Consider the following 12,968-nt stretch of genomic DNA (forward strand, 5'->3'; position numbering starts at 1 on the left):
CTCTAATCGTCACCTGCTTATCTTTGGAATCATTTGTTATTAACACTGGACTCTTGTGGTTGCTCAGCTGCAACATTTCTGTCACTGTATGTTCACACTATTCTTTGTTGTGCTTTTGTTCTAATTTGAATGGCCAAGGCAGATGGTCACCCCACTGAGTCCAGTCTGCTTCAGGGTTTTTCCCCTATAATCAAAAACACCTGAGTTTTTCCCCTTACAGCTGACCCGTGTGTTTGCTCATGGGATGGTAAAGTCTTGACCTTGCTGATGATGATGTGACTTTGTGCTGTGTAAATAGACTGGATTAGTGAAACAGAAGCACTGTCTTTCAGTTGCTCCTGCAGGATCGCCACAGCAGATCTTCAGTAGGATTTGGGACGTTTTATGCTGGATGCCCATCCTGATGCAACTCCAGTTCCATATAGAGAAAGATGCAAAGTCTTTCCAAATGCTCTCTCAGCCAAGTACTGATTAGGATCTACTCTGTCTCATCTCTGAAATCTGATAGGATCAACTGTACGCACAGCAAGGACTTCCTGAACTTTTAGCTACAGTTTGCCAGAAGGCACGTTGGAGACTGCAGCCTGAATTTCAACAACTGCCGTGTAACAAACTCCTCCTCTGTTCCACCCTATTGTGAAGCTACGACTGGTGATGAAAGACAACGCTGCTACAAATATCATGTACAGTAGTGTTCAGAATAATAGTAGTGCCATGTGACTAAAAAGATCAATCCAGGTTTTGAGTATATTTCTTATTGTTACATGGGAAACAAGGTACCAGTAGATTCAGCATATTCTCACAAATCCAACAAGACCAAGCATTCATGATATGCACACTCTTAAGGCTATGAAATTTGGCTATTAGTAAAAAAAAGAAAAGGTGGTGTTCACAATAATAGTAATGTGGCATTCAGTCAGTGAGTTCGTCAATTTTGTGGAACAAACAGGTGTGAATCAGGTGTCCCCTATTTAAGGATGAAGCCAGCACCTGTTGAACATGCTTTTCTCTTTGAAAGCCTGAGGAAAATGGGACGTTCAAGACATTGTTCAGAAGAACAGCTTAGTTTGATTAAAAAGTTGATTGGAGAGGGGTAAACTTATACGCAGGTGCAAAAATTTATAGGCTGTTCATCTACAATGATCTCCAATGCTTTAAAATGGACCAAAAAAAAAAAAAAAAAAAAAAACCACGCGTGGAAGAAAACGGAAAACAACCATCAAAATGGATAGAGGAATAACCAGAATGGCAAAGGCTCACCCACTGATCAGATCCAGGATGATCAAAGACAGTCTGGAGTTACCTGTAAGTGCTGTGACAGTTAGAAGACGCCTGTGTGAAGCTAATTTATTTGCAAGAATCCCCCGCAAACTCCCTCTGTTAAATAAAAGACGTGCAGAAGAGGTTACAATTTGCCAAAGAACACATCAACTGGCCCAAAGAGAAATGGAGGAATATTTTGTGGACTGATGAGAGTAAAATTGTTCTTTTTGGGTCCAAGGGCCACAGACAGTTTGTGAGACGACCCCCAAACTCTGAATTCAAGCCACAGTTCACAGTGAAGACAGTGAAGCATGGTGGTGCAAGCATCATGATATGGGCATGTTTCTCCTACTATGGTGTTGGGCCTATATATCGCATACCAGGTATCATGGATCAGTTAAGATATGTCAAAATACTTGAAGAGGTCATGTTGCCTTATGCTGAAGAGGACATGCCCTTGAAATGGGTGTTTCAACAAGACAATGACCCCAAGCACATTAGTAAACGAGCAAAATCTTGGTTCCAAACCAACAAAATTAATGCCTCGCAGATGTCAAGAAATCATGAAAAACTGTGGATATACAACTAAATACTAGTTTAGTGATTCACAGGATTGCTAAAAAAGCAGTTTGAACATAATAGTTTTGAGTTTGTAGCGTCAGCAGCAGATGCTACTGAACACCCCCTTTTCTACTTTTTTTTTTTTTTACTAATAGCCCAATTTCATAGCCTTAAGACTGTGCATATCATGAATGCTTGGTCTTGTTGGATTTGTGAGAATCTACTGAATCTACTGGTACCTTGTTTCCCATGTAACAATAAGAAATATACAAAAACCTGGATTAATCTTTTTAGTCACATAGCACTACTATTATTCCGAACACTACTGTGTGTGTGTGTGTATACATATATATATATATATGCACACACACACACACACACACACACACACACACACACACACACACACACACACACACACACACACACACACACACACACACACACCATGGAGCTGTATATGCAGATCCATGATGTATACACACTTGCCTGTATTTCTGCACTGAATGTGTCTGTGTCTTTACAGTGGTGCTTGAATGTTTGTGATCCCTTGAGCTATGACAAATCTGAATGTTGGGATGAGATCAAAAATAAATAAAATAAGGCTTCTGCAGACAAAAACTGTCACCAAAATGGTGGGTTGCATAGGTAAAGGCGTGCTTTTGTGTAATACTAGCAAATCACCACTTTTACATTTTTTGTTCTTCAGAGAAGTCAGGAGATGGATACATGAACATTTCTGAATCACTGAATCTGTCTCGGACTTCATTCACATCAACCACTAAGAAATCAAACAGTATTGTACTACATGGCACATCTGTTTGGTGGAGGAAGATCACAAAAAAACTGAGTGACTGTGCAAGAAAGAGACTACTGAGGAAAGCTGCCAAGATTCCCAGACAACCCCGAAGACGTTACAGGCTCCTGTGTCTGCAATCACAGAAATTGTGCATAGTTTTGCATTTTGCATCACCACTTATACAGTACAGCCTTATGATGGAGTGGTACAGAGGATTTTTTTTTTTAAACGAAGACTTGAAAATTCAGCTGTAGTTTGCCAGAAGGCACATGGGAGATACAAGGCTAGATCTGACCTGTTCTGTTGTAATGATAATCCTATGTGCAACAGTGAAAAGATGAGTAATAGCACAAGGGTTCACCAAGTTTTGGGCACCACAGAAACAAGTATCTGTGCACACCACATCTAAGCTAAAGTAATTATTTCTAGTCATTAGGGTACGGTGATCAAAGTTGTTTTTCATGATTTTAATGTCATGGTTCACACTCGCAACATTAATTCTGCATGGAACCGGTATGCGTTATGCTTACACATCTGTCGTGTTTGGCCCACTCTGAACATGTCTCCTGACAGACACATTCGTACTGTGGAAAGGCTGTATGAAGTGCTCTCTAGTTCTTCTATAGTGCTCTATGACACACAGACACACACAAAGCAGAGAGCATGTATTTAGATTGCACAGGAAGTGTGTAGCGTGGCATTTTCTGTGCAGTTCCCAGAATCAGTTCCTGTAATTATGCAATTTCACAGTGGATGTGTGTGCAACATTCGGTCTGCATTAGTAACCACAGTTCAGCCCGAACATGTACAGTCTTTAAATGGCCTAGATATTCAACACATAATAATAATAAAAAATTATAGTTAGAAAAAAAATTCTAATTCAGCTTTACTGGCCACACACGTTGTCACTTTTGGTCAGATTCTGCTCTTTAAAAACATTTGCTGTGCTTCATTTGAACAGGATCAATGTTTTTCTCCAGGAAAGCTACAGTCAGTGTGGCTAAAGATGTGCAGCACTTCATACAGCTGCAGGGAGAGAACATCGAGTGTGTTTGTTACCTACTTAAAAAAGAGGAAATGACATCAGTAAAGGCCTGAATGAGAAAAGGTCTGCTCTCAAAAGGAGCAGATGAGTTGGGGCGTGTTCAGAGTTGCTGAGGAAGGAACTGCTGCACGCCGAGGTGGGCATGGCACATAAGAAAGACACTACTTTGTGTTTTATTTCTTCCGACCCCCCCCCACTGCCACAAAAGCTCCACTATCAGCAGATGAGTGCAGAGACAGTGTCTGAGCGTTCCCACTGTCCGAGTGTGCACACATGGAATTACTGTCCACGTGGCGAAGGCATCTCCATGCTGCTGGGTAACTAATCTTTCGTAGTGTTTAGCCCAGCTTTCTGGTTTAGTGTCAGGTTATTTAAGGCCTCCTGAACATTAAGATCATCTATCTACGTCCTCTGACGAGATGTTAGTGTTTACACTGGATTCACGGGGACGTCATTCCTGTAGACAGTCACACGTTTTTAATCTGTCAAATTCACAAGTTCCACACGAGTTAGCATGAAAATGCAAATCCAAAATGATCACAAGCACAGGTGGGTGCAGGTGAAACAAAATGATTTGGGAAGATAAACATAAGGTAAACAGCTTTTCTGGCTGATGTTCAAATGTTTGTCTCAGTCTGCAGTGTTCTGCTACATTTGTTGAATTAGCCTTCATGGTTTTAAACGTACGGGCCAAGCTGGTTCTTCCCTGCGAGCGGTCGCTCTGTGAGCTGCACCCGGGACACGGCTGTGACACGCACTCAACATTACTCCATGTCAGGACCTGGAAATTCACAGAAAACTTTAGCTAGCGTGTTGTAACGTGTCAGGTGACGACAGAACAGCAGCCTCTCCTATGTTGCTTAAAATGAAGCACCGAATTGAAAATGTCTACCTCAAGAACCACAACTACATGATGTGACTCAACAAAGAAGCAGAAACGTGAATAAAAGTGGAGTATGACAGACGTTTGAAACACTGTGGTTGAAATCAGAAGGTCCTTTTCTGTCAAGATTTTTAACTTGATTTCAGTTATTCTAAGTGGATTATTCTCATCCACTTCCCACGTGCCGTCCGTGTCTCCTGTTCTTGCCGCGTCTTTCCGTTTTGCAAAGGTCTCACTATTCTATGATTAAAAACAAAAAAGAAACCTACTCAAACATCTAGTGATTATTTTCTCTGTGCTGGAATCATCTGAGTGCAGCTTCTATCTCTGACAGTGCCTCAAAATTTATCTCCCTCGAGTGTAAATCAGAAAACAAATCACATCATAAAAAGACAATAAAACGAATAAATCTCTCTGTTTGTCATACTTACACAGGAAAATATGAAATAAAAGAAACTCTATTAAAAACAGAACTCCAGTGTTTACATTTTGAGTTGAATGACAAAAAAAAAAAATAAAAAAATTGTGAATCAGACTCGTTTCCAGTCGGATCCTTTTGCCCCTGAGCCGTCAGTTCTGGCTACAATGAGACGTGCCTCAGGGTGGAGGATCCAGCACACGGAAAGACTCTATGGTTAAAACAATTCAGGTACCGCAGACTGTCCAAAAACAGATTTGGTCTGCCTCTGAAAATCACTCAATGGGCTCCTTCAAAGCATGTGACTGGTGAGCACACACCCACAACTCTGGAGAGAATAAAAAAAGTATTTTTCTTTTTTTAAACCTCACGGGTCACACCCTTCATTTTAATAACGCTTTTGTTGCTGTTCTGCACCTTGCAGTTGTAGGGTAAAGGGTCTGCACGTCATCTTTAACAGTGTAATCACCATGTTCATCAACACGCACACGCACACGTACACACACACACACACACACACACACACACACACACACACACACACACACACACACACACACACACACACACACACACACACACACACACACACACACACACACAATTATTGCCTCTCGTGGGAGTGAACTCCCCAGAGTTCAGTGATTCAAAGACAGAAGAAAATTAAAAGGTCGACACTTTGAAGCTCACAGCACTTGAGTAGTGCTTTGTTTCAGAGCGCCGGTCACCTCTGACCACCGCGGACAGAACGCATGTTTCATCTGAACCTCCTCACGCTGCCCTCCAGTGTTCTGAGGTGGTAGTGTCACATCTCATCTCATCCTGTTCTGCCTCATCAGAGGGACGATACAGGAAGGTGGGCCGGCCTTGGTCAGGAAGGGGTGTTTGAGGAGCTCACTGGCTGTGGCGCGCTGTGCCGGGTCTCGCACCAACATCCTGTCGAGGAAGCCTTTAAGCAGAGGAGAGACCTGGCAGAGAGAGCAGTAGAGGAAAAGAAAAATATCCAAAGTCAGTTTCTTCTCATAACAAGACAACCACGTTTTAATGGAAGACATGTACATTTGTCTCTGAGCTAAGAAAATTCTATGGTCAATAAATGTCTTTCTGTTTGTCATCATCTGCATCCACACAGCACCAAGTGCACACCTGACAATTTGGCACAGCATGGATGCTTTTTGTGTGCACATGAACTAATATGGTACTGTGTTACTTTGATGAAGCACATGTGCAACGTGTCATCAGGTTGCATGGACAAACCATTTGGCACACGGGACAATGCCCAGTGAACTGATGCCCATTTCGGTACCGGCTGTCATCATAATTTAAGAAAAAGTATATTATAAATCATTTTTATTAACCCCAACGACCCATTGGTTGATTTTCTTGAAGGACATTGTGCTAAGCCAATGACATTTCTCAGTCCTCCTCAGCCTGCTGCCACTCGGCCCCTCCCCCTTGACCAAGGTTTTCAGCTGACCGGAGTTGGAGAGCGACCACAAAACTGCAAAGGGTGTGTGTGTGTGTGTGTGTAGAAAAGCTACGACAAAATAAGTTAAAAAGCCTACAAGTAGACGCAGCAAAATGCACCAAGCTAGCTGATGTTTGCATCTCCACAAGTGTGATGCCACAGGCAAAGTCTGAGTCAGGAGGCCGGAGAAGGACGAACCAACTATTCAGGGAGATTCAGAAGAGCAGGAGACAGAGGACGTGACCCAAAGACACGCTGAGGAGGACGTCAGAACAGCTACTGTGTCAGCCCGGTAAGAAGTAGCAGAAATGTTTACCAAAAGACGTTTCATGTAGGGATGCGTGGCGGAGGGCTGTTTGTGTGTGTGTGTGTGTGTTGGGGGGGGTAGCCTGTACACATGTAAGCTAGCACACAGTCAGTAGTGAGGGCTGTATTAAGCAAAGTGATAAAGACAGAGTGGACAAAAGCACCAAACTTTGTGGAGATGTTTGTTCGGTCCTGCAGCAACAATTATTGATACGTTCCACAAAATCAATCTCAGCTCATGTTCTTATGTGACATGTAACAATTCAACAAAAAGTGTATTCGGTTTGATTATGGTTAACTTTTATTGATCAATGTATCTAATTTTGACAAACAAAAGACAAAGAAATCCAAACAGACTATCTACAAATAATATGTATGAAAGAGAGAATGAAGAACATATTTCTGGTGTATGAGGCAGCGGAAAATGACTAACAATGCAGAGTATGGCTGACTTACTCAGATACATTTGCTTTCTTAAAAAGTCTCTGCCAGCAGGTAATGTTAAATCTATTTTTTAATGTAAACCAAAGTACATCTGTAGTGAAACAAAATGCACGTTATCTGTCACCATAATCATTGTGTGGACGAGGATCAAAGGCGGGTCTGTGGTGTCATGGATGCAGTGAAGCATGACACCAGTGCATGTTTGCAGACTTGACCTGAAAATTCATGCATCACTGTCCAGACAGTCTGTTTATTCCATGCAGGACTGACGGTCTTGCACGAGTGTGGGCGTGAGCAACACTAACTAGGTGTTGAATGTCCCGTTACTGTTCCAGGTGTTGGCATGTTTTTGTTTTTCAAAGTATTGGCAGGCAACCCCAAAGATGGACCTGCTACATAATCCAGCCAATGTTGTGTCAGTTTTAATTTTCTGCTGAATTTCCAAGCAAAGAAACCTTCTTCTCTTCCCCTATGTGCTGGACAAGAGGAGGAGTACAGAGGTGTCGTGCCATGTGCTGGGTCATACGGCTTTCCCATTTTCCCCTCTTAAACAAGCCGTGTGTGCATAAGCCCAAAGTAACTGAATATCCAATCCACACGACTAGATAACACAAGACATTAAACAGTGAAACTTCAGATCAGGGCAAAACAAAAACAAAAAAAATTAATTATTGCTGAGAGCCAATGGTTGGATATTCAGTGGCTTCCTGATGGAAGCTTGGCAGTTATGCAACTAGCTGCTGGTGCAAATGACAAATCAGTGTTTTTATTATATTTTCATTCAATTTTTTTTTAGCCCACTTACTCCAGTTAAGGGTCATGGGGGGCTGGCTGACATTGGGCGAGAGGTGGGGTACACTTCGGACAGGCTGCCAGTCTAGTAAAGTATCATTCATATGTATCACCACATTTGCTCCTTGAGTGTACTGTGTTCATAAAATGCAAACTAATATTAGTCACTGTGACTAGTGTGGCACTGGGACCTGTTGTTAAGACATGTTGGCGTTATACCTTGTGCAGATTCTTCAGTTTGGGGGGCAAGTTGTCTCGGATCATTTTCATAGCTTTAAGCGGAGGCTCATTGAAGTACGGTGGCTCCCCATCAACCATCTCTATCACCATGATGCCCAGAGACCAGATGTCCACCTGGATGCAGCAGGAAGACACACAAATGAAATGGAACACTTCAAACGAAAGTGTAATCCTGAGGAGGGGGGGAAAAAAAAATCTGTGTGGAAAGATGACATGTTCCAGTGTCACAAAATGACCCGCATCCCTTGTGGGAGCAGTCATTTTCTCCCCACCAGTGGACTGTGTTCTTGGCTATGGTAAGAGTTTTGGGAGGCTAGGATTCCAGCCTGGAGAATATAAACTGTGAGTGGGTGAGTTACCTCTGGTCCATAAGGCAGTCTGGATATGAGTTCTGGTGCCATCCAGTATGGTGTTCCAACCAGAGATTTCCTTCTCTGAACTTCCTTAGAAACCTGGGCACAGAAACCGAAGTCTGACAGCTTCACCTGGAGACCGATAGAAGAAAAGTGAAACCATGAAAGGTGCAAAGGAAGCAGGGAAGGAAAGACAGAGGAAATAAATAAGAGGCAACAAGCGAGATAAATTTCATTCAAAAATACACAACATCATCCACAGGTTAAGAATTTTAGACTGCAAGTTAAAGAAATAAATGACTGCACTGATTTCCATTTTTAATTCAAAATTTATATTTACTATTTTGTGCCAAAAAAGTATTTTCACAAAACATATTTCTGAAGTTTGTAAGAGTGATAGAAACACATTATTTTGGTTGAAAGCTCAGCTCCCAGAACTATTTACATTTTTCTGTTATGGTACATTCAGAACTACACAGACTGAGGCAGGGGAGTGTTTGTAACAAAATCTGAAATGTGCTTCAAAGAGATAGATTTGAATGGTTATTTATCTTTCAGCTGCCTGCATTCAGGGGTGTGACAAAACGGAGTGTCATTATAAGGTTAAAAACAACACCACCACCACGTGAGTACTGGTGGACGGGTAAAACACAACACAACACAACACAACTTGCCAACGTTTCCTGTGTATCTGAAGAAGAAACAGTGCAATAATCTTCAACAAGAACATGGGAGGAAAAAAAATGTTGGCAACGGCTGCTAAACTCGACAGTTAAGTAATCAGGACACAACACTGACATAGCTCACACCCTCATTGTTCAGTGTCACAGGTAGAGGATTTGGACAGTCTGACAGAAAGGCTGTCTGACGAGGTTTGGTGAGTTACACCCATCATCAGCACCTTCAAGACCATCCAGCCACACTCGCATTAGTTATGACATGCTTCAAGAGGCGGGTCCTGCAGCACATCAAGGCCAGCCTCCCGCCCACTGTACATACCCGGCCATCATGAGTGAGTAGAATGGAGTCGCTCTTAATGTCTCTGTGGATAACACCTTGTGCATGGAGGACAGACAGAGCCTTCAGGACAGACAGACACACTGCTGCAATCTGCTCCTCATTCATCCTGGAGAAGGAACATCACCACAATGTATCAGTTTGGCTTTGCCAATATCTTGAACATTGTTTTCATTAGTTCTACAGTGATGAGTCGTGGGCAGAGGCGGTGACCAAGCAGCGAGTGCACTAGTTTCCAGTGCAGAAAGTTCCCAGTTCAAGGCCACCCCTGCTCATTCTCCACACAATGTGGGGTTGTGTCAGAAAAGGCATCCAGTGTAAAACTTGTGCCAAATCCAGCATGCAGACCTACCTTGGATGAAGCAAGGGAGAAGCTCAAGTGACGTACTTATTTACAGTGATGGGTAGTAATTTGTCTCTCATTGTCACTGAGAAACCATTCCCCATCAAAGACAAACTATCAAAAAACAAATGCCCTGACGACTGACTGAAAAAGCTTTTAATAAGTACTTTCAAACAAGTCACACTTAGAAAGCAATGAAACCTATGGCCACGCTGCCCCCTAGTGGAACAAAAATGTTCTGTGAAAATTAAATCCAATCAAATATAATAAACAGTTGTTAAATTGTTTGGCACATGCGCACTGAGGACTCCGCAAGTCGCTCATGTAGAACAGCGTGGGGTGCAGCGCCTTTTAATGCAGACAAGCAGGCTCCGTGTAAATACACAGACATGACTGAATCTATGGAAAACTCAGACAAATGTCTGTAATTTGCCCAAAAAAAGGTGGACGAAGTCCCTTAAAAGTGTCCCAGATGTGACAATCTGAACAACAAGACAATATTTAATACAGAACATTTTTCCTGTCAGCTATAATTCTGTACACACTGTGCACATATTTTGTCATCATTCAATTTCACAATAAAAACAGCTTGTGTAAAACTACATTTAATGTCTTGAATGAAACGTGTTTCACACGACTGCTGCGTTTTGGAGGAAAGAAGGAAAAACAGCGGACTTTTCAGTGCAGAATGCTCCATTCATTCATCAAAAATATTCAAGTGTGTTTAGAAACAGTACAAGGCACGCAGGTGAACTTGACCACACTGTGTCCCTGTGCTTGGAGGTCTCGGGGTCACTTAGCTTGTCCTCGTCTCTCAACAACATGTCTCAGACAACTTCTGAATTTACCAAAAACCAAAGTGTCCATATCAGGGGCTGTTAGTGTTGGATCTGGAGGAAACTAATGTTCGGTTTGAGCCTCATATTCCTGTCCAAAGCCAACTTGAACCTGACAGGCATCATCAACCTGTTATTTCCATCTGAAACAAATCCCTGCCAACAGCAGGACAGCCATTAGATCCTATACTTTCATTCTTTTTAATGAACAAAAACAGACATTTGCCTCATGTGAAGTGGACCGACCCACCCACCCACACCCACACACACACAGTAAACGAAGCCTTGTAATCTGATCTGTTGTTACCTCCCCTCATCCACATCCATTATCACAGACATACCTGTGTCCAAATAAGACTTCTTTGTTTTAGAAATACTTTAATTCCTTATTGTGGACACTGTGAATAAATGCAGCATTTTTGAAGATGTCCCTCAGTGTAATACGGTGTCCTGGCGTGGGTTTTCAGTCCTGCTGCCATTCTGTCCAGCCACCGACAAAAAGGAAAAAAATCATTTATACTAAAAGCTAAAAAAAGCTTTATTAGCATCACAGTGCTCCATATATTCACGATCAGTATTCATAGTGATCTGTCATTCAGCTTTCTGCTCGCGTCAAAAATAAATCTCAATTATCCACTGACCAAAAAAAAAAAAAAAAAGGTTTTTAATGGCTGAGCACTGTGCTGATGGGACCGGACTGCCCCGATCTGTTGAGTATCCATTCTGTTGAGGGCATCAGATCCTCCTTAGCCGGTGTTGCCGGCCGACCGAACGCCCCCCCCCCCAAAATCAGTCCGCCCTGCCTTCACTGTGCATGCGGACCACAGCAGCACATCTGAGACGGACTCTTTCCACCCAAAGCACTCAAATGGAATAATGTGATTATTAACCATCAGATGACAAAGTAAAACCTCTTAAGTCATTCAAAAGTCAGTTTTAAGCAGAAATTAGGCCATTTTAAGCAGAAAAAGCGATAATCGGTGAGTCTTTATTGACGTTCTGAAATGACGCTCTGATTTCTTCCCTCCTCTTTTATGATGAAATAATGCTGAATTTATGTGGAAATGATTGTTGTATTTGTCGCTGAGATAGATGATGACTACAGTGCAGTTTGAAGCAGAAACGAAGTGATGTTCAGAAGTGACCCTGCCGTTCCTTGGACATGTTTTGGACGAATAAGCTTTACTCCCGAAGCTGGCAACAGAGCTGGGAGCTCACGCTTAGTCCTGCGACATTTACACACAACTGCGCATGCACACTCAGAATGTAACAACAGTCCATTCCGGTTACAGCATAAACTCAAACTTAAAGATGACATCAGAAAGATATGAGACTCAAACTATGGAGTGGGTACAAACAAATAACTGACAAATAAGGTCAGTCAACAAAAACAATCTCTCTTACCTGGTGTGCGTGACAATGTCAGTGAGAGCCCCTCCCTCCAGGAACTCCATGACGACCCAGAGTTCATCTCCAACCAGGTAGCTGTTGTACATCTCCACCACATTTTCATGGTGATAATCTCGCATGATGACTACCTGCAGTTGCCACAGACACACAGTGTACATTGTTATTCATGAAGGGCCAAGATGCAAAAGGCTGAACTTGTGTGAGTTTAAAGGTTACTGCATAAGTGGAAATGCAGCAGTTTATTAATCAGTATCAGTGTGTGCAGCTTCATCCCTGTTCCACCAGTCAGGAGTTGAATGAAAAGTGTACAAGTTAGTCACTATAAGAATGAGAGACTCTGCTATGATCGACAACTGCCCAACAACATACAAGCAACAATGGAAAGGCAATTTGTCAGTAGAAGTAATTTAATTGTTTTTATGACCACAACTGCATGGGTTTTGTTGGAAAACATTTATTTTTCTAGTGGACTTTAATAGTGGTTGATCTTTCAAACTAAAGTGAGGTAGACATTTCTTAGAATTTTCCCTTGGTAAGATAAAAGTTATTCACAAAGCATCTTAGGCCTTAAGAGAGCTCCTAAGGTGCAAAAACTGTTACGAGGAGGACTTTTAAGAATCCTAAAAGTGTCTTAAACTGACAAGACAGTGGAAAGGCAGAGAGGAAGGAGAGACATTCCCCGTTTGTGGAATGGCAGCGATTCAGTAAAACGCTGCAAGCTTGATGGTGCAGGGATAATGTTTGTGGTTGACCTCATCAGGAATGAGCTTACTTTCCCACCCAGCGTAGT

The 12,968-nt window shown here is 42.3% G+C and overlaps 1 protein-coding gene across 2 annotated transcripts in view; it reads right to left on the reverse strand.

Moving 5' to 3' along the window:
• Nucleotides 1–2,578: 2,578 nt before the first annotated feature.
• pak4 (p21 protein (Cdc42/Rac)-activated kinase 4) overlaps nucleotides 2,579–12,968 on the reverse strand; it is a 110,985-nt gene continuing 100,595 nt past the window's right edge. For both annotated transcript variants that reach the window (XM_034168656.1, XM_034168655.1), the window contains exons 8-12: nucleotides 12,173–12,306; nucleotides 9,572–9,698; nucleotides 8,579–8,704; nucleotides 8,199–8,333; nucleotides 2,579–5,937 (exon numbers count right to left, since the gene is read on the reverse strand). In XM_034168656.1, coding sequence (XP_034024547.1) covers nucleotides 5,782–5,937; nucleotides 8,199–8,333; nucleotides 8,579–8,704; nucleotides 9,572–9,698; nucleotides 12,173–12,306 — 678 coding nt within the window. In that variant the 3' untranslated portion in view covers nucleotides 2,579–5,781. The remainder of the gene's footprint in view (nucleotides 5,938–8,198; nucleotides 8,334–8,578; nucleotides 8,705–9,571; nucleotides 9,699–12,172; nucleotides 12,307–12,968) is intronic.

The sequence above is a fragment of the Thalassophryne amazonica genome, chromosome 4, assembly GCF_902500255.1.
Source record: "Thalassophryne amazonica chromosome 4, fThaAma1.1, whole genome shotgun sequence".
Classification (NCBI taxonomy): domain Eukaryota; kingdom Metazoa; phylum Chordata; class Actinopteri; order Batrachoidiformes; family Batrachoididae; genus Thalassophryne; species Thalassophryne amazonica.